Below are 19624 nucleotides of genomic sequence, written 5' to 3' on the forward strand. Positions count from 1 at the left end.
GCAGATGAATGTAGGGCTTGGGTTGGTACCTGGGAATGTGACATTATTGCAATCACAGAGACTTGGTTGAAGGAAGGGCATGATTGGCAACTAAATATTCCAGGATATAGATGCTTCAGACAGGACAGGGAGGGAAGTAAAAAGTGGGGTTGGGGGGTAGAGTTGCATTGGTGGTCAGGGATGATATCACGGCTGTGCTAAAGGAGGACAGTGAAGCATTATGGGTGGAGCTGAGAAATAAGAAGGGTGCAGTGACATTGTTGGGGCTGTACTAGGGGCCTCCCAACAGTGAGTGTGAGGTAGAAGAACAAATAGGTAACCAGATTATGGAAAGATGTAGAGGCAACAGGATGGTGGTGATGGGAGATTTTAATTTTCCCAAGACTGACTGGGATATCCTTAGTATCAGAGGTCTGGATGGGGCAGAATTTGTACGAAGCATCCAGGAGAGTTTTCTAGAGCAATATGGCCCCTTCCCCCGATGAGGGAAGGGGCATATTGGACCTGGTATTGGGGAATGAACCAGGCCAGGTGGTAAAGTTGTGATGGGGGATTTCTTTAGGAACACTGACCACAATTTGAAGTTTTAGAGTACTCATAGACAAAGATGAGAGTGGTCCTAAGGGAAGAGTACAAAACTGGGCCAAGACCAATTATATCAAAATTAAGCAGGAGCTGGGAAATGTGGATTGGACACAGTTATTTGAAGGGAAGCCCATATTTGAGATGTGGGAGGCTTTCAAAAATACGTCAAAAGATAGTACAGGATAGGCATGTCCCATTGAAAGCAAAGTATAGGAAAGGCAAGATTCATAAACTGTGGATGTCAGGAAAAATCATACGACTAGCCAAAAGGAAAAGGGAAGCATACATAAAGTCCAGGCAGCTAAGAACAGAACAGGTCCTGGATGAATATTGGGAAAGTAGGACCAGTCTTCAACAAGGAATCAAGCGGGCTAAAAGGGGTCATGAAATAGTTTTAGCAAGTAGAATTAAGGACAATCCCAAAGCTTTTTATTCTTATGTAAGAAGCAAGTGGGTAACGAGAGAAACGATTGGTCCACTAAAGGGTAAGAAAGGAAGGTTGTGTGTCGAACCTGAGAAAATGGGTGAGATTCTCAGTGATTACTTTGCATCAGTGTTCACTGAGGAGAGGGACATAATGAATGTTGAGATTAGAGATAGAAGTTTGATTTACTCTGGATCACGTTGACATAAGTATGGAAGATGTGTTGGGTAGGCAAGAGGTTATTATGGTGGACAAATCCCCAGGACCGGATGGGATTTATCCCAGGTTGCTCAGGGAGATGAGAGAGGAAATAGCTAGGGCCCTGATAGACACCTTTGGAGCATCCTTAAACATAGGTGAGGTGCCGGAGAACTGGAGGGTTGCTCATGTCGTCCCCCTGTACAAGAAGGGTAGTAAGGATATTCCAGGTAACTACAGACCAGTGAGCTTGATGTCCATAAGACCATAAGATATAGGAGTGGAAGTAAGGCCATTCGGCCCATCGAGTCCACTCCGCCATTCAATCATGGCTGATGGGCATTTCAACTCCACTTACCAGCATTCTCCCCGTAGCCCTTAATTCCTTGTGACATCAAGAATTTATCAATCTCTGCCTTGAAGACATTTAGCGTCCGGGCCTCCACTGCACTCTGCGCCAATTAATTCCACCATTCTCTGACTGAAGAAATGTCTCCGCATTTCAGTTCTGAATTGACCCCTTCTAATTCTAAGGCTTTGCCCATGGGTCCTAGTCTCCTTGCCTTATGGAAACAATTTCCTAGTGTCCACCCTTTCCAAGCCATGTATTATCTTGTAACTTTCTATTAAATCTCCCCTTAATCTTCTAAACTCCAATGAATACAATTCCAGGATCCTCAGCCGTTCCTCGTATGTTAGACCTACCATTCCAGGGATCATCCGTGTGAATCTCCGCTGGACACGCTCCAGTGCCAGTATGTCCTTCCTGAGGTGTGGGGACCAAAACTGGACACAGTACTCCAAATGAGGCCTAACCAGAACTTTATAAAGTCTCAGCAGCACAACGGTGCTTTTATATTCCAACCCTCTTGAGATAAGTGACAACATTGTATTTGTTTTCTTAATCACTGACTCAACCTGCATGTTTACCTTTAGAGAATCCTCGACTAGCACTCCCAGATCCCTTTGTACTTTGGCTTTACGAATTTTCTCACTGTTTAGAAAATAGTCTATGCTTTTATTCTTTTTGCCAAAGTGCAAGACCTCGCATTTGCTCATATTGAATTCCATCAACCATTTCCTGGACCACTCTCCCAAACTGTCTAGATCCTTCTGCAGCCTCCCCACTTCCTCAGTACTACCTGCCTGTCCACCTAACTTCGTATCATCGGCAAACTTCGCTAGAATGCCCCCAGTCCCTTCAACCAGATCATTAATATATAATGTGAACAGCTGCGGCCCCAACACTGAACCCTGCGGGACACCGCTTGTCACCGGCTGCCATTCCGAAAAAGAACCTTTTATCCCAACTCTCTGCCTTCTGTCGGACAGCCAATCCTCAATCCATCCCAGTAGCTCACCTCGAATACCATGGGCCCTCACCTTGCACAGCAGCCTCCCGTGTGGTACCTTAGCAAAGGCCTTTTGGAAGTCTAGATAGACCACGTCCACTGGGTTTCCCTGGTCTAACCTACTTGTTACCTCTTCAAAGAATTCCAACAGGTTTGTCAGGCATGACCTCCCCTTACTAAATCCATGTTGACTTGTTCTAATCAGACTCTGCTTTTCTAAGAATTTAGAAACCTCATCCTTAATGATGGATTCTAGAATTTTACCAACAACCGAGGTTAGGCTCATTGGCCTATAATTTTCCATTGTTGTGGTTCTGTTCGCCGAGCTGGGAGATTTTCTTGCAAACGTTTCGTCCCCTTTCTATGTGACATCTTGGGTGCTTGGGAGCCTCCTGTGAAGCGCTTCTGTGCTGATTCCTCCGGCATTTATACTGGTTTGAATCTGCCGCTTCCGGTTGTCAGTAGCTGTCCGCTGCAGTGGCCGGTATATAGGGTATAGGTCGATGTGTCTGTTAATCGAATTAATCTATTAACAGACACATCGACCTAGACCCTATATACCGGCCACTGCAGCGGACAGCTACTGACAACCGGAAGCGGCAGATTCAAACCAGTATAAATGCTGGAGGAATCAGCACAGAAGCGCTTCACAGGAGGCTCCCAAGCACCCAAGATGTCACCTAGAAAGGGGATGAAACGTTTGCAAGAAAAACTCCCAGCTCGGCGAACAGAACCACAACAACGAGCATCCGAGCTACAAATCTTCTCACAAACTTTATAATTTTCCATCTTTTGTCTTGATCCTTTCTTGAACAAGGGGGTTACAACAGTGATCTTCCAATCATCCGGGACTTTCCCTGACTCCAGTGACTTTTGAAAGATCTCAAACAACGCCTCCACTATTTCCTCAGCCACCTCTCTCAGAACTCTAGGATGTATCCCATCGGGGCCAGGAGATTTATCAATTTTAAGACCTTTTAGCTTTTCTAGCACTCTCTCTTTTGTAATGGCAACCAATCTCAACTCAGCCCCCTGACTCCCTTTAATTGTTGGGATATTACTCATGTCTTCCACTGTGAAAACTGACGCAAAGTACTTGTTAAGTTCTGCTATTTCCTTATCTCCCATCACTAGGCTTCCTGCATCAGTTTGAAGTGGCCCAAAGTCTACTTTTGCCTGTCGTTTGTTTCTTATGTATTGAAAGAAACTTTTACTATCATTTCTAATATTACTGGCTAGCCTACCTTCATATTTGATCCTCTCCTTCCTTATTACTCTCTTTGTTATCCTCTGTTTGTTTCTGTAGCCTTCCCAATCTTCTGATTTCCCACTGTTCTTATCCACTTTATAGGATCTCTCTTTTTCTTTAATACATTTCCTGACTTCCTTTGTCGGCCATGGCTGTCTAATCCCTCCCCAGATAATCTTTCTTTTCTTGGGGATGAACCTCTGTACAGTGTCCTCAATTATACCCACAAACTCCTGCCATTTTTGCTCTACTGTCTTCCCCGGTAGGCTCTGCTTCCAGTCTATTTTTGTCAGTTCCTCTCTCATGCCCTCATAATTACCTTTATTTAACTGTAACACCATTACATCTGATTTTGCCTTCTCTCTTTCAAACTGCAGACTGAACTCTACCATATTATGATCGCTGCTTCCTAAGGGTTCCCTTATTTTAAGATCTTTTATAGAGTCTGGTTCATTGCAAAGCACTAGGTCCAGAATAGCCTGCTCCCTTGTGGGCTCCATGACAAGCTGTTCCAAAAAGCCATCCTGTAAGCATTCCATGAATTCCCTTTCTTTGGATCCACTGGCAGCATTATTTACCCAGTCCACCTGCATATTGAAGTCTCCTATGATCACCATGACCTTGCCTTTCTGACATGCCTTCTCTATTTCCTGGTACATGTTGCGCCCCTGGTCCTGACCACTGTTAGGAGGTCTGTACACAACTCCCATTATGGTTTTTTGCCTTTGTGATTCCTCAATTCCACCCACACAGACTCCACATCATCCGACGCTGCGTCATTCAGTGCCATAGATTTAATTTTATTCTTAACTAATAAGGCAACCCCACCCCCTCTGCCCACCTCCCTGTCTTTTTGATAAGTTGAAAATCCTTTGATGTTTAACTGCCAGTCCTGACCCCCCTGTAACCACGTCTCTGTGATGCCTACCACATCATAATCATTCACTATGATCTGTGCGGTCAGTTCATCTGCTTTGTTACGAATGCTACAAGCATTCAGGTAAAGTGCCTTAATGCTAACTTTATCATTAGAGATATTGGAAGTCATATGATGTCCTAAGTTATCCTTCCTTTTTGCTGCATTCCCAGTCTGCCTCGAGTTTAGATCCGCCTGGACACATGCTATCCTGTTGCTTATCTTTCCATTTAACGCCATACTCCCTGTTGCTTTCACTTTCCCTTCCCCCCAACTCAGAAGTTTAAAGTCCTGCTGACCACCCTATTTATCCTCTTCACTAGAACATTGGTACCTGATCGGTTCAGGTGGAGACCGTCCCAACGGTACAGATCCCCCCTGTTCCAAAACTGATGCCAATGCCCCATGAAGTGGAATCCCTCTTTCCCACACCAATCCCTTAGCCACGTGTTTACTTCCCTAATTTTCTTGTCCCTATACCAATTGGCACGTGGCTCGGGCAGTAATCCGGAGATTATGACCCTTGAGGACCTGTACTTCAATTTCCTTCCTAGTGCTTCATCATTCCTAAACAGGTCCTCCACCCTAGCTTTGCCAATGTTGTTAGTCCCAACGTGGACCACAACAACTGGATCCTCCCCCTGTCGGTGGTGGGAAAGTTGCTGGAGACAGTAGTCAGGGATAAAATCTATTTATATTTGGGAAAAAAATGGGCTTATTGGTAATAGGCAACATGGTTTTCTCTGGTGGAGTTTGTGCCTTACCAACTTAATTGAGTTCTTTGAGGAAGTGACCAAGTTGATAGATGAAGGAAGGGCTGTAGATGTCATATACATGGACTTTAGTGATGTTTGCTAAGGTTCCCCATGGTAGACTAATGGAGAGAGTGAAGTCACATGGTGTGCAGGGTGTTCTAGCTCGGTGGATAAAGAACTGGTTGAGCAACAGGAGACAGAGAGTAATAGTTGAAAGGAGTTTCTCGAAATGGAGAAAGATGACCAGTGGTGTTCCACAGGGGTCAGTGTTGGGGCCACTGTTGTTTGTAATATACATAAATGATCTGGAAGAGGGCACTGTTGGTATGATCAGCAAGTTTGTAGGTGACACGAAGATTGGTGGGGTAGCAGAAAGCACAGGAACTGTCAAAGAATACGGAAGGATATAGATAGACTGGAGAGTTGAATGAGAAATGGCAGATGGTTTTCAATCCAGACAAATGTGAGGTGATGCATTTTGGAAAGTCTAATTCTAGAGCAAATTATACAGTAAATGGAAGAGCCTTGGGAAAAGTTGATGAGCAGAGAGATCTGGGAGTGCAGGTCCATTGTACCCTGAAGGTTGCTGCACAGGTGGATAGAGTGGTCAAGAAGGCATATTGTATGCTTGCCTTCATTGGATGGGATATTGAGTATAAGAGCTGGCAGGTCATGTTAAAATTGTACAAGACATTGGTTCTGCCGCATTTAGAATACTGTGTACTGTTCTGGTCACCATATTATCAAAAGGATGTGGGCCCTTTGGAGAGGGTGCAGAGAAGGTTTACGAGGATGTTGCCTGGTATGGAAGGTGCTAGCTATGAAGAGAGGTTGAGTAGGTTAGGATTGTTTTCATTAGAAAAAAGGAGATTGAGGGGGGACCTGATTGAGGTTTACAAAATCATGAAGGGTATAGACAGGGTGGATAGAGATAAGCCTTTTCCCTGGGAGAAGGATTCAAAAACAGGAGGTCACATGTTCAAGGCGAGCGGTGAAAAGTTTAAGGTGGATACACGCGGCAAGTACTTTACACAGAGGGTGGTGGGTACCTGGAACGTGTTGCCAGCAGAGACAGGTACAGTGGATCCATTTACAATGCGTCTGGACAGATGCATGAGTAGGTGGGGAGCAGAGGGATACAGATGCTTAGGAATTGGGCGATAGATTTAGGCAGTGAATTTGGATCGGCTCAGGCTTGGAGGGCCGAAGGGCCTGTTCCTGGCCGTAAATTTTCTTTGCTCTTTGTTCTTAAATGTATGACCGAAATGTGGGGTTGTTTATGAAGCACTTGCTGCGAATGCTGGATACGTTTGCCTCACTGAGGCAAGGAAAGGAAGGATACGTTGAAAGAAGTTTGGGTGACAAGGGATGTGAAACATCTAGTCAAGAAGGAAGCTTGCTTAAGGTTGAGGAGGCAAGGATCAGACAGGGCTTCAGAGGATTACAAGGTAGCCAGGAAGGAACTGAAGAATCGACTAAGAAGAACTAGAAGGGGATATGAAAAAGCTTTAGCAGGTAGGATTAAGGAAAACGCTAAGGTATTGTACACTTATGTGAGGAACAACAGGATGGCCAGAGGGAGGGTAGGGCCAATCGGGGATAGTGGAGGGAACTTGTGCTTGGAGTAGGAGGAGGTAGGGGAGGGCCTGATGAATACTTTGCTTCAGTATTCACCACTGAGACGGACCTTGACGTTTCTGAGGATGGCATGAAACAGACTGATATACTCACAGGTTGATGTTAAGAAGGAGGATGTGCTGAAAATTTTGAAAAACGTAAGGATGGATAAATCCACTGGGCTAGATGGGATATACCCTCAGTCACTCCAGGAAGCGAGGAAAGAGATTACTGCACCTTTGGGGATCTTTGCGTCCTTACTGTCGACTGGAATAGTGCCAGATGATTGGAGGGTAGCAAATGTTATTCCCTAGTTCAAGAAAGGGAATAGGGATAATCCTGGGAATTACAGACCAGTCAATCTTACATTAGTGGGCAAAGTATTGGAGAGGATTCTGAGATGAAAATGTGTTGCTGGAAAAGCGCAGCAGGTCAGGCAGCATCCAAGGAGCAGGAGAATCGACGTTTCGGGCATAAGCCCTTCTTCATACATTCCTGAAGAAGGGCTCATGCCCGAAACATCGATTCTCCTGCTCCTTGGATGCTGTCTGACCTGCTGCGCTTTTCCAGCAACACATTTTCAGCTCTGACCGCCAGCATCTGCAGTCCTCGCTTTCTCCTAGAGGATTCCGCGAGACAGTATTTATGATTATTCGGAGCACCACAGTTTGATCAGAGATAGTCAGTATGGCTTTGTGAGGGACAGGTTCTGATGACTTCCATCCAAGAGTGTCAATTTTGAGGGTCTCTGAATGTTTTAATTTTACTGTATGCGAATAAAAGATAGAAGGTCATACATTTAAGAACAAAGAACAAAAAAGTTTACAGCCCAGGAACAGGCCCTTCAGCCCTCCAAGCCTGAGCCGATCCAAATGGACTGTCTAAACCTGTCGGCCAATTCCTAAGCATCTGTATCCCTCTGCTCCCCACCTCCTCATGCATCTGTCCAGACTCATCTTAAATGAATCTACCATGCCTGCCTCTACCACCTCTGCTAGGAATGTGTTCCCTCTGTGTGAAGTATTTGCCGCGTGTATCCCTCTTAAACTTTCCACCTCTCACCTTGAAAGCATGACCTCTCATTATGGAATCCTTCACCCTGGGAAAAAGCTTGTCTCTATCCACCCTGTCTATACCCTTCATGATTTTGTAAACCTCAATCAGGTCCCCCCTCAATCTCCGTTTTTCTATGAAAATAGACCTAACCTACTCAACCTCTCTTCATAGCTAGCACCTTCCATACCAGGCAATATCCTCATAAACCTTCTCTGTGTCCTCTCCAAAGCATCCACATCCTTTTGGTAATATGGCGACCAGAACTGTACACAGTATTCCAATGCGGCCGAACCAATGTCCTGTACAATTTTAACATGACCTGCCAGCTCTTATACTCAATACCCCGTCCAATGAAGGCAAGCATACCATATGCCTTCTTGACCACTCTATCCACCTGTGCAGCAACCTTCAGGGTACAATGGACCTGTACTCCCAGACCTCTATGCTCATTAACTTTTCCCAAGGCTCTTCCATTCTTTGTATAATTCGCTCGAGAATTAGATTTTCCTAAATACATCACTTCACATTTGTCTGGATTGAACTCCATCTGCCACTTCTCCACCCAACTCTCCAGTCTATCTATATCCTCCTGTACTCTCTGACAGTCCCTTATGCTTTCTGCTCCTCCACCAATCTTCATGTCAGTTGGTTCAGTTGTCTGTTGTAACAAGATCATGTGGCACCAGACGAAGATGAGTGGGATTGATTATTGTCAGAATCTAGATCAATATTTATCTCTCAAATACCAAATACAGAATACTAATTTATTGCTGCATTGGGGATGTAGCTGTTATCATTGTTGGTACATTTCCAAAGTTACGCTTTTGACATTCAAAAAGTACTCATTTGCCTGCAATGCAATCTTTTTTCTTGTAAACATCGAGTTAGATCTCATTTAAAGTACTTCCTTCAATCCTGGGTGACACACATCAGGAAAAATTTACCAACCTTGAAAAGGTGTGGGTTGGTTGGTGAAGAATTGGTGCAGTGTGGACTTATCAGGATAATAGGTAGGCTGTAAAGGATTAAATTGTAAGGACAAGCTGCAGTGTATTTTCTGCGAACTTAAAGGTTAGTTATATAAATTGCTCGTATTATGAATTCAAATAAATCACATGTGAATCTGGAATGACACCTTGAAATTTACCCAAAGAGGCTAGCCCCTGTAGTCCACAACCTGCACCACCAACTCCCAGTGCTCGTAAGTGTGGCCAACAACGCCCGATCATCTGGAGACTGCGGTTGTTAAATCGAGTTGGCTGATGGCTAGAGGGAAAGAGATTGAGAGATTTTTAAAAATCTTAAACAGAGCTTCTTATCCTGAAATTGTCAAAAAAAAGTGCAAAGATTGGTAAGCCATTAAGTTGTGGAGGATGGGAGGAGTTGGTAAGGGAACTTGAGAACACTTGAATAAGTGGGAAGAATTCTGGCAGGTGAAGTAGATATGTGAACTTGTCTATTTTGAAGGAAGGATAGAAAAGCAGCAAATATTTGAATGGAGATTGCACAGAAGTGTCTGAGTGACCTAGTACATGAGTCACAAAAAAGTTACTGTACAGGTGCAGTAAGCAATTAAGAAGGCACAAGAAATTTCTCACAGATTGGAAGGTAGCTAATTTAACCTCACTATTTTAAAACTGAGGTCGAAAGAAAATTATCCTGACGTTGTTAAGAGAAATCCTAGAGTCCATGATAAAAAGGTTTCATTGCAGAGCACTTGGAAAACCGTAACAGGATGGACAGAGTCAGCATTGATTTGAGAAGGAATTTTTCAAGAACATAACTAGTAAAGTTAATAAGGGAGAGCCAATGGGTATCATTTAAGGCAACAAAAATCATAAGAAATAGGACTGGGTCATTCAGCAATCTTTATCAACATTCCTTAAATCCACCTTCCAGGCTTTTCTTCATAACTCTTGATTCACCTACTGATCAAGAATCTATCTACCTCAGCCTTAAATACACATAAGGACACTGCTCAAGGTTTGTGTCAAAATTTGAGGCTCGGCTGCTGGTTGCAGTTGTTGTGGGTATGTTTGTCGAGCTGGGAAGTTGGCTTGCAGACATTTTGTCCCCTTTCTAGGTGTCATTCTCAGAGCTGTGGAGTCTCCCGTGAAGCACTGCTATATTGTGTCGGTTGAAGCTTCTTTGGTTTTGTTCCTGCTGCTTCTGGTTGGCTCTACAAAGTCTTTGCCAAGAATGGATATCCCTACAACTTTATCTGCAGATGCTTGGTAGACAAGTAATGCGAGGAGGACATACCATGACCCAACACACTAACTACTCTACCTTTTTCAAAATAGTCTTGGAACTGACAAGCAGACTCCTCCGACCACTTGGATTTATGACAGCACATAAACCAACAGCCACGCTCAGACAATAACTCACACTACTACTCATCATATGCAGGACAAACATTGTGTACAAGATTCCATGCAGAGACTGCATGTAACACTATATAAGACAACAGTAGACAACTAGTTATCCGCATTCACGAACATCAACTAGCCACTAAACCCCACGACCAGCTATCCTTAGTAAGTATACACATAGACAACAAGGACCACAAATTCGACTGGGACAACACAACAATAATAGGTCAAGCCAAACAGAGGACAGCCAGAGAATCCCTGGAAGCTTGTCTCACTCATGGACCACATCAATAAACACATATACCCAATACAACGACCATAGAGTCATAAAGATGTACAGCACGGAAACAGACCCATTGGTCCAACTCATCCATGCTGACCAGAAATCCCAACCTAATCTAGTCCCATTTACCAGCACTTGGCCCATAGCCCTCTAAATCCTTCCTATTCATATACCCATCCAGATGCCATTTAAATGTAGTAATTGTACCAGCCTCCACCACTTCCTCTGGCAGCTCATTCTAGAAATGCACCTCCCTCTGCGTGAAAAAGTTGCCTCTTAGGTCCCTTTTATATCTTTCCCCTCTCACCCTGGAGTTTGCACGTTCTCCCCATGTCTGTGTGGGTTTCCTCAGGTGCTCTGGTTTCCTCCCACACTGCAAAGATACGCAGGTTAGGGGAGTTGGCCATGCTGAATTGCCCATAGTGTTCAGGAATGTGTAGGTGAGATGCATTAGTCAGGGGAAATGTAGAGCACTCAAAAAGTGTGGCGCTGGACAAGCACAGCCGGTCAGACAGCATCTAAGAAGCAGGAGAGTTGACGTTTCGAGCATGGGCTCTTCATCAGGAGAAGCATGCCCAAAATGTGAACTCTCCTGCTCCTTGGATGCTGCCTGACCGGCTGTGCTTGTCCAGCACCACACTTTTTCACTCTGATCTCCAGCATCTGCAGTTCTCACTTTCTCCTAGTTGGAAATGTAATAGGGCAGGGAAATGGGTCTGGCGGAGGGGTTACTCTCTGGAGGGTAGACTTGTTGGGCCAATATGGCCTGTTTCCATGCTGTAGGGATTCTATGAATTTTATGATCAGACCAATGATTTTCTTTTTGAATGGATGTAACAGGTAGAAGGGGCCAAATAGTCTATGTTTGAGCCTATTTTGTATCCTGGTATGTGTTCATTCTTCATGAGAATGAAATTCACCATGCCTGGATTCATTAATTTGGATCAATGATAATAGCTAATAGTCAATGAATGAAAATTACTGCTCTTACCATGGATGTAATGGTGCAACTTGCAGAGAGATGATGTCTCTACACCCAGCTCCCAAAGCCCAGATCACTTCATGGCCAACTGGATCTGTTGAACTCCTGAAAATAAAAGATAAATTTACCATTTTCATTGATTTGTTTGTTCCACCTTATTTCAATGTAAAATTGGCTACAGTAATTGCCAACAGCAGTTCAGCTAACCCTAGCGTGTTTTCTCTTTTTCTATATTAAATTCATGAAATGTAGGTGCTGGTAACTGGGCTAGAATTCATCTCTAATTACCCTCGAGATGAGCCTGCAGTCCATTTGGTTTAATAAACGCTGTTGGCAAGTGAGTTCCACACTTTTGATCCAGTGACATTAAAGAAAGGCAGAAAGGAGACATGAGATAGCTTTGGCAAATAGGATTAAAGAGAATCCAAAGAAATTTTACAAATACATAAGGGCAACAAATTAACGACTGAGAGAACAGGCCCCTTAAAGATCAACAAGGCTATCTATGTGTGGAACCGCAGATGGGTGAGATACTGAATGAGTATTTAATGTCAATAGTTATTGTGGAGAAGAATTTAGAAACTGAAGAACTTTGGAAAATAAATATCTTGAAAAGTGTCCATATTACAGAAGAGGTGGTGTTGGAAGTCTTAACGTATATAAGAGTGGATAAAACCTTGCCCACCACCGATGTCAGGCTCACTGGTCGAAAGTTCTCTGATTTATCCTTACCACCCTTCTTAAACAGTGGCATCACGTTAGCCAGTCTTCTGGCACCTCACCTGTGACTATTGATGATACAAATATCTCAGCAAGAGGCCCAGAAATCACTTCTCTAGCTTCCTACAGAGTTCTAGGGTACACCCGATCAGGTCCTGGGGATGTATCCACTTTTATGCATTTCAAGGAATCCAGCACTTCCTCCTCTGTAATATGGACATTTTGCAAGTTGTCACCATCTATTTCCCTACAGTCTATATCTTCCATATCCTTTCCCACAGTACATACCGATGCAAAATACTCATTTTGTATCTCCCCATTCTCTGTGGCTCCACACAAAGATCACCTTGCTGTTCTTTGAGGGGCCCTATTCTCTCCTTAGTTACCCTTTTGTCCTTAATATATTTGTAAAAACTCTTTGGATTCTCCTTAATTCTATTTGCCAAAGCTATCTCATGTCCCCTTTTTGCCCTCCTGATTTCCCTCTTATCCCTCTACTTCCTTTATAATTTTCTAAGGATTCACTAGATCTATCCTGTCTGTACCTGACATATGCTTCCTACTTTTTCTTAAACAAACCCTCAATTTCTTTCGTCATCCAGCATTCCCTATACCTACCAGCCTTCCCTTTCACCATATCAGGACTGCACTTTCTCTGGATTCTTGCTATCTCATTTCTGAAGGCTTCCCATTTTCCAGCCGTACCTTTACCTGTGAACATCTGCCAACAATTTTGGTGGCACAGTGGTTAGCACTGCTGCCTCACAGCGCCAGAGACCTGGTTCAATCCCCGCCTCAGGCGACTGACTGTGTGGAGTTTGCACATTCTCCCCGTGTCTGCGTGGGTTTCCTCCGGGTGCTCTGGTTTCCTCCCACAGTCCAAATATGTGCAGGTCAGGTGAATTGGCCATGCTAAATTGCCCGTAGTGTTAGGTGAAGGGGTAAATGTAGGAGTATGGGTCTGGGTGGTATACGCTTCGGCAGGTCAGTGTGGACTTGTTGGGCCAAGGGCCTGTTTCCACACTGTAAGTAATCTAACCTAATCAGCTTTCGAAAGTTCTTGCCTAATACCGTCAAAATTGGCCTTTCTCCAATTTAGAACTTCAACTTTTAGATCTGGTCTATCCTTTTCCATCATTATTTTAAATCTAATAGAATTACGGTCGCTGGCCCCAAAGTGCTCCCCCACTGACACCTCAGTCTCCTACCCTGCCTTATTTCCCAAGAGTCGGTCAAGGTTTGCACCTTCTCTAGTAGGTACATCCACATACTGAATCAGAAAATTGTCTTATACACACTTAACAAATTCCTCTCCATCTAAACCCTTAACATTACGGCAGTCCCAGTCTATGTTTGGAAAGTTAAAATCCCCTACCGAAACCACCCCTTATTTTTAAAGATAGCTAAAATCTCCTTACAAGTTTGTTTCTCAATTTCCCTCTGACTATTAGGAGGTCTGACTTCCACCCAAATAACTTCCCTGGATGGATTTCCGGGAACATCCTCCCTCAGCACAGCAGTAATGCTATCCCTTATCAAAATTGCCACCCTCCCACCCTCCTTTCTCTCTTGCCTCCCTTTCTATCCTTCCTGTAGCATTTGCATCCTGGAACATTAGCTGCCAGTCCTGCCCATCCCTGAGCCATTTTTCTGTAATTGCTATGATATCCCAGTGCCATGTTCCTAACCATGCCCTGAGTTCATCTCCCTTCCCTGTTAGGCCCCTTGCATTGAAATAAATGCAGTGTAATTTATTAGTCATAGATTCATGGAGATGTACAGCATGGAAACAGACCCTTCGGTCCAACCTGTCCATGCTGACCAGATATCCCAACTCGATCTAGTCCCACTACCAGCACCTGGCCCATATCCTTCCTAACCCTTCCTATTTATATATCCATCCAGATGCCTCTTAAATGTTGCAATTGTACCAGCGTCCACCATATCCTCTGTCCTACCTTGTCCCTGCCTGCCCTGACTGTTTGACTCACTTCTGTTCTCAACTGTACCAGTCTCAGATTGATCTCTTTCCTCACTATCTCCCTGGATCCCCCCACCCACAACCTTACTAGTTTAAATCCTTCTGAGCAGTTCTAGCAAATTTCCCTGCCAGTATGTTAGTCCCCTGCCAATTTAGGTGCAATCCATCCTTCTTGTACAGATTACTTCTACCCCAAAAGAGATTCCAATGATCCAAAAATGAGAATCCTTCTCTCATACACCAGCTCCTCAGCCATGCATTCATCTGCTCTATCCTCCTATTCCTGCCCTCACTAGTTCATAGCACCAGGAGTAATCCAGATATTACTACCCTTGAGGACATCATTTTTAAATTCCTGCCTAACTCTCTGTAATTACTCATCAGAATCTCAACCTTTTCCCTTCCGATGTCGTTGGTTCCATCTATGTGACTGTATCTGAGATTTCCCCCTTCCTATCACTGCCATCCATCACATACTGTTGCTGTTGAAAATTCCTCATTGCTTCTAACTGTCTGTCCAACTGATCCATTTGATCTGATAAGATTCGCAGCCAACAGCATTTATGGTAGGTATAATTCGCAGTAACTCTTAAACTCTCTTTAAACACCCAGAATGTTCTCACGGGGGGAAAGGGGTCAGCAGGAGGTCATTGTCCACATTGGAACCAACGACATTGGAAGGGAAAAGGTTGTGACTCTGAAGGGAGATTACAGAGAGTTAGGTAGAAATTTAAAAAGGAGGTCCTCAAGGGAGTGGCATTTTTGATAAGGGATAGCATTACAGCTGTGCTAAGGGAGGATATTCCTGGAAATACATCGAGGGAAGTTATTTGGCTGGAACTGAGAAATAAGAAAGGGATGATCACCTTATTGGGATTGTATTATAGACCCCCCCAATAGTCAGAGGGAAATTGAGAAACAGATTTGTAAGGAGATCTCAGCTATCTGTAAGAATAATAGGGTAGTTATGGTAGGGGATTTTAACTTTCCAAACATTGACTGGGACTGCCACAGTGTTAAAGGTTTAGATGGAGAGGAATTTCTTAAGTACGTAAAAGAAATTTTCTGATTCAGTATGTGGATGTACCTACTAGAGAAGGTGCAAAACTTGACCTACTCTTGGGAAATAAGGCAGGCCGGTGACTGAGGTGTCAGTGGGGGAGCACTTTGGGACCAGCGACCATAATTCTATTCGTTTTAAAATCGTGATGGAAAAGGATAGACCAGATCTAAAAGTTGAAGTTCTAAATTGGAGAAAGGCCGATTTTATCAGTATTAGGCAAGAACTTTCAAGAGCTGATTGGAGGCAGATGTTCGCAGGTAAAGGGACGGCTGGAAAATGGGAAGCCTTCAGAAATGAGATAGCAAAAATCCAGAGAAAGTGCAGTCCTGATATGGTGAAAGGGAAGGCTGGTAGGTATAGGGAATGCTGGATGACGAAAGAAATTGAGGGTTTGGTTAAGAAAAAGAAGGAAGCATACGACAGGTACAGACAGGACAGATAAAGTGAACACTTAGAGCATAAAGAATGTAGGAGTATACTTAAAAGGGAAATCAGGAGGGCAAAACGGGGACATGAGATAGCTTTGGCAAATAGAATTAAGGAAAATCCAAAGGGCTTTCACAAATATATTAAGGACAAAAGGGTAACTAGGGAGAGAATAAGGCCCCTCAAAGATCAGCAAGGCGGCCTTTGTGTGGAGCCACAGAAAATGGGGGAGATACGAAATGAATATTTTGCATCAGTATTTACTGTGGAAAAGGATATGGAAGAGATAGACTGCAGGGAAATAGATGGTGGCATCTTGCAAAATGTCCATATTACAGAGGAGGAGGTGCTGGATGTCTTGAAACGGTTAAAGGTGGATAAATCCCCAGGACCTGATCAGGTGTACCCAAGAACTCTGTGGGAAGCTAGAGAAGTGATTGGTAGGCCTCTTGCTGAGATATTTGTATCATCGATAGTCACAGGTGAAGTGCCAGAAGACTGGAGGTTGGCAAATGTGGTGCCACTGTTTAAGAAGGGCGTTAAGGACAAGCCAGGGAACTATAGACTGGTGAGCCTGACCTCGGTGGTGGGTAAGTTGTTGGAGGGAATCCTGAGGGACAGGATGTACATGTATTTGGAAAGGCAAGGACTGATTAGGGATAGGAGAAAGTGAGGACTGCAGATGCTGCAGATCAGAGCTGAAAATGTGTTGCTGGAAAAGCGCAGCAGGTCAGGCAGCATCCAAGGAGCAGGAGAGTCGACGTTTCGGGCATGAGCCCTTCTTCAGGAATGAGGAAAGTGTGTCCAGCAGGCTAAGATAAATGGTAGGGAGGAGATACTTGGGGGAGGGGTGCTGGAAGAGATAGTCAACATGGCTTTGTGCTTGGGAAATTATGTCTCACAAACTTGATTGAGTTTTTAAAAGAAGTAACCAAGAGGATTGATGAGGGCAGAGCAGTAGATGTGATCTATATGGACTTCTGCTGCAAATGTGTTGCTGGTCAAAGCACAGCAGGCCAGGCAGCATCTCAGGAATAGAGAATTCGACGTTTCGAGCATAAGCCCTTCATCAGGAATAAGAGAGAGAGCCAAGCAGGCTAAGATAAAAGGTAGGGAGGAGGGACTAGGGGGAGGGGCGATGGAGGTGGGATAGGTGGAAGGAGGTCAAGGTGAGGGTGATAGGCCGGAGTGGGGTGGGGGCGGAGAGGTCAGGAAGTGGATTGCAGGTTAGGAGGGCGGTGCTGAGTTGAGGGAACCGACTGAGACAAGGTGGGGGGAGGGGAAATGAGGAAACTGGAGAAATCTGAGTTCATCCCTTGTGGTTGGAGAGTTCCCAGGCGGAAGATGAGGCGCTCTTCCTCCAGCCGTCGTGTTGCAATGGTCTGGCGTTGGAGGAATCCAAGGACCCGCATGTCTTCGGTGGAGTGGGAGGGAGAGTTAAAGTGTTGAGCCACGGGGTGGTTGGGTTGGTTGGTCCGGGCGTCCCAGAGGTGTTCCCTGAAGCGTTCCGCAAGTAGGCGGCCCATCTCCCCAATATAGAGGAGGCCACATCGGGTGCAGCGGATGCAATAGATGATGTGTGTGGAGGTGCAGGTGAACTTGTGGCGGATATGGAAGGATCCCTTGGGGCCTTGGAGGGAAGTGAGTGTGGAGGTGTGGGCGCAAGTTTTACATTTCCTGCAGTTGCAGGGGAAGGTGCCGGGAGTGGAGGTTGGGTTGGTGGGGGGTGTGGACATGACGAGGGAGTCACGAAGGGAGTGGTCCTTGCGGAACGCTGATAGGGGAGGGGAGGGAAATATATCCCTGGTGGTGGGGTCCGTTTGGAGTTGGCGGAAATGACGGCGGATGATACGCTGTATACGGAGGTTGGTGGGGTGGTAGGTGAGAACCAGTGGGGTTCTGTCTTGGTGGCAGTTGGAGGGGCGGGGCTCAAGGGCGGAGGAACGGGAAGTGGAGGAGATGCGGTGGAGGGCATCGTTGATCACGTCTGGGGGGAATCTGCGGTCTTTGAAGAAGGAGGCCATCTGGGCTGTGCGGTATTGGAACTGGTCCTCCTGGGAGCAGATGCGGCGGAGACGAAGGAATTGGGAATATGGGATGGAGTTTTTACAGGGGGCAGGGTGGGAGGAGGTGTAGTCCAGGTAGCTGTGGGAGTCAGTCGGTTTATAGTAAATGTCTGTGTTGATTCCGTTGCCAGAGATAGAAATGGAAAGGTCTAGGAAGGGGAGGGAGGAGTCTGAGACAGTCCACGTGAATTTGAGGTCGGGATGGAAGGTGTTGGTAAAGTGGATGAACTGTTCAACCTCCTCGTGGGAGCACGAGGCAGCGCCGATACAGTCATCGATGTAGCGGAGGAAAAGGTGGGGGGTGGTGCCAGTGTAGTTGCGGAAGATGGACTGTTCCACATATCCTACAAAGAGACAGGCATAGCTGGGGCCCATGCGGGTGCCCATGGCAACTCCTTTAGTTTGGAGGAAGTGGGAGGATTGGAAAGAGAAGTTGTTCAGGGTGAGGACCAGTTCAGTCAGTCGAAGGAGGGTGTCAGTGGAAGGGTACTGGTTGGTGCGGCGGGAAAGGAAGAAACGGAGGGCTTTGAGTCCTTCGTGATGGGGGAAGGAGGTGTACAGAGACTGGATGTCCATTGTGAAGATAAGGCGTTGGGGACCGGGGAAGCGAAAATCATGGAGGAGGTGGAGGGGGTGGGTGGTGTCCCGAACGTAGGTGGGGAGTTCTTGGACTAAAGGGGACAGAACCGTGTCGAGGTATGCGGCGATGAGTTCGGTGGGGCAGGAGCAGGCTGAGACAATGGGTCGGCCGGGACAGTCAGGTTTGTGGATTTTGGGCAGGAGGTAGAAACGAGCGGTGCGGGGTTGTGGGACTGAGGTTGGAGGCGGTGGATGGGAGATCCCCTGAGGTGATGAGGTTATGGATGGTCTGGGAGATGATGGTTTGGTGGTGGGAGGTGGGGTCATGGTCAAGGGGGCAATAGGAGGAGGTGTCCGCGAGCTGGCATTTGGCCTCAGCGGTATAAAGGTCGGTGCGCCAAACTACTACCGCGCCTCCCTTGTCTGCCGGTTTGATGGTGAGGTTGGGGTTGGAGCAGAGGGAGTGGAGGGCTGCATGTTCTGAGGGTGAGAGGTTGGAGTGGGTGAGCGGGGTGGACAGTTCGAGTCGGTTAATGTCGCGGCGGCAGTTGGCTATAAATAGATCGAGCGCGGGTAAGAGGCCAGTACGGGGTGTCCAGGTGGATGGGGTGTGTTGGAGGCAAAGTAATCACTCAGAATCTCACCTATTCTCTCAGGTTTGACAGACAGCCTTCCTTCATTATGGATTGAGGATTGGCTGTCTGACAGAAGGCAGAGAGTTGGGATAAGAGGTTCTTTTTCGGAACGGCAGCCGGTGACAAGCGGTGTCCCGCAGGGTTCAGTGTTGGTGCCGCAGCTGTTCACATTATATATTAATGATCTGGTTGAAGGGACTGGGGGCATTCTAGCGAAGTTTGCCGATGATACGAAGTTAGGTGGACAGGCAGGTAGTACTGAGGAAGTGGGGAGGCTACAGAAGGATCTAGACAGTTTGGGGGAGTGGTCCAGGAAATGGCTGATGGAATTCAACGTGAGCAAATGTGAGATCTTGCACTTTGGA

General features: G+C 45.6%; 1 protein-coding gene across 1 annotated transcript in view; it reads right to left on the reverse strand.

The window, feature by feature from the left end:
• fbxo41 (F-box protein 41) overlaps positions 1 to 19624 on the reverse strand; it is a 320938-nt gene that overhangs the window by 46324 nt on the left and 254990 nt on the right. Inside the window, exons 10-11 of the mRNA XM_060827707.1 lie at positions 11799 to 11894; positions 9300 to 9418 (exon numbers count right to left, since the gene is read on the reverse strand). Of these exons, the coding sequence (XP_060683690.1) occupies positions 9300 to 9418; positions 11799 to 11894 (215 nt within the window). The remainder of the gene's footprint in view (positions 1 to 9299; positions 9419 to 11798; positions 11895 to 19624) is intronic.

This window comes from Hemiscyllium ocellatum, chromosome 1 (assembly GCF_020745735.1).
Source record: "Hemiscyllium ocellatum isolate sHemOce1 chromosome 1, sHemOce1.pat.X.cur, whole genome shotgun sequence".
Classification (NCBI taxonomy): Eukaryota; Metazoa; Chordata; class Chondrichthyes; order Orectolobiformes; family Hemiscylliidae; genus Hemiscyllium; species Hemiscyllium ocellatum.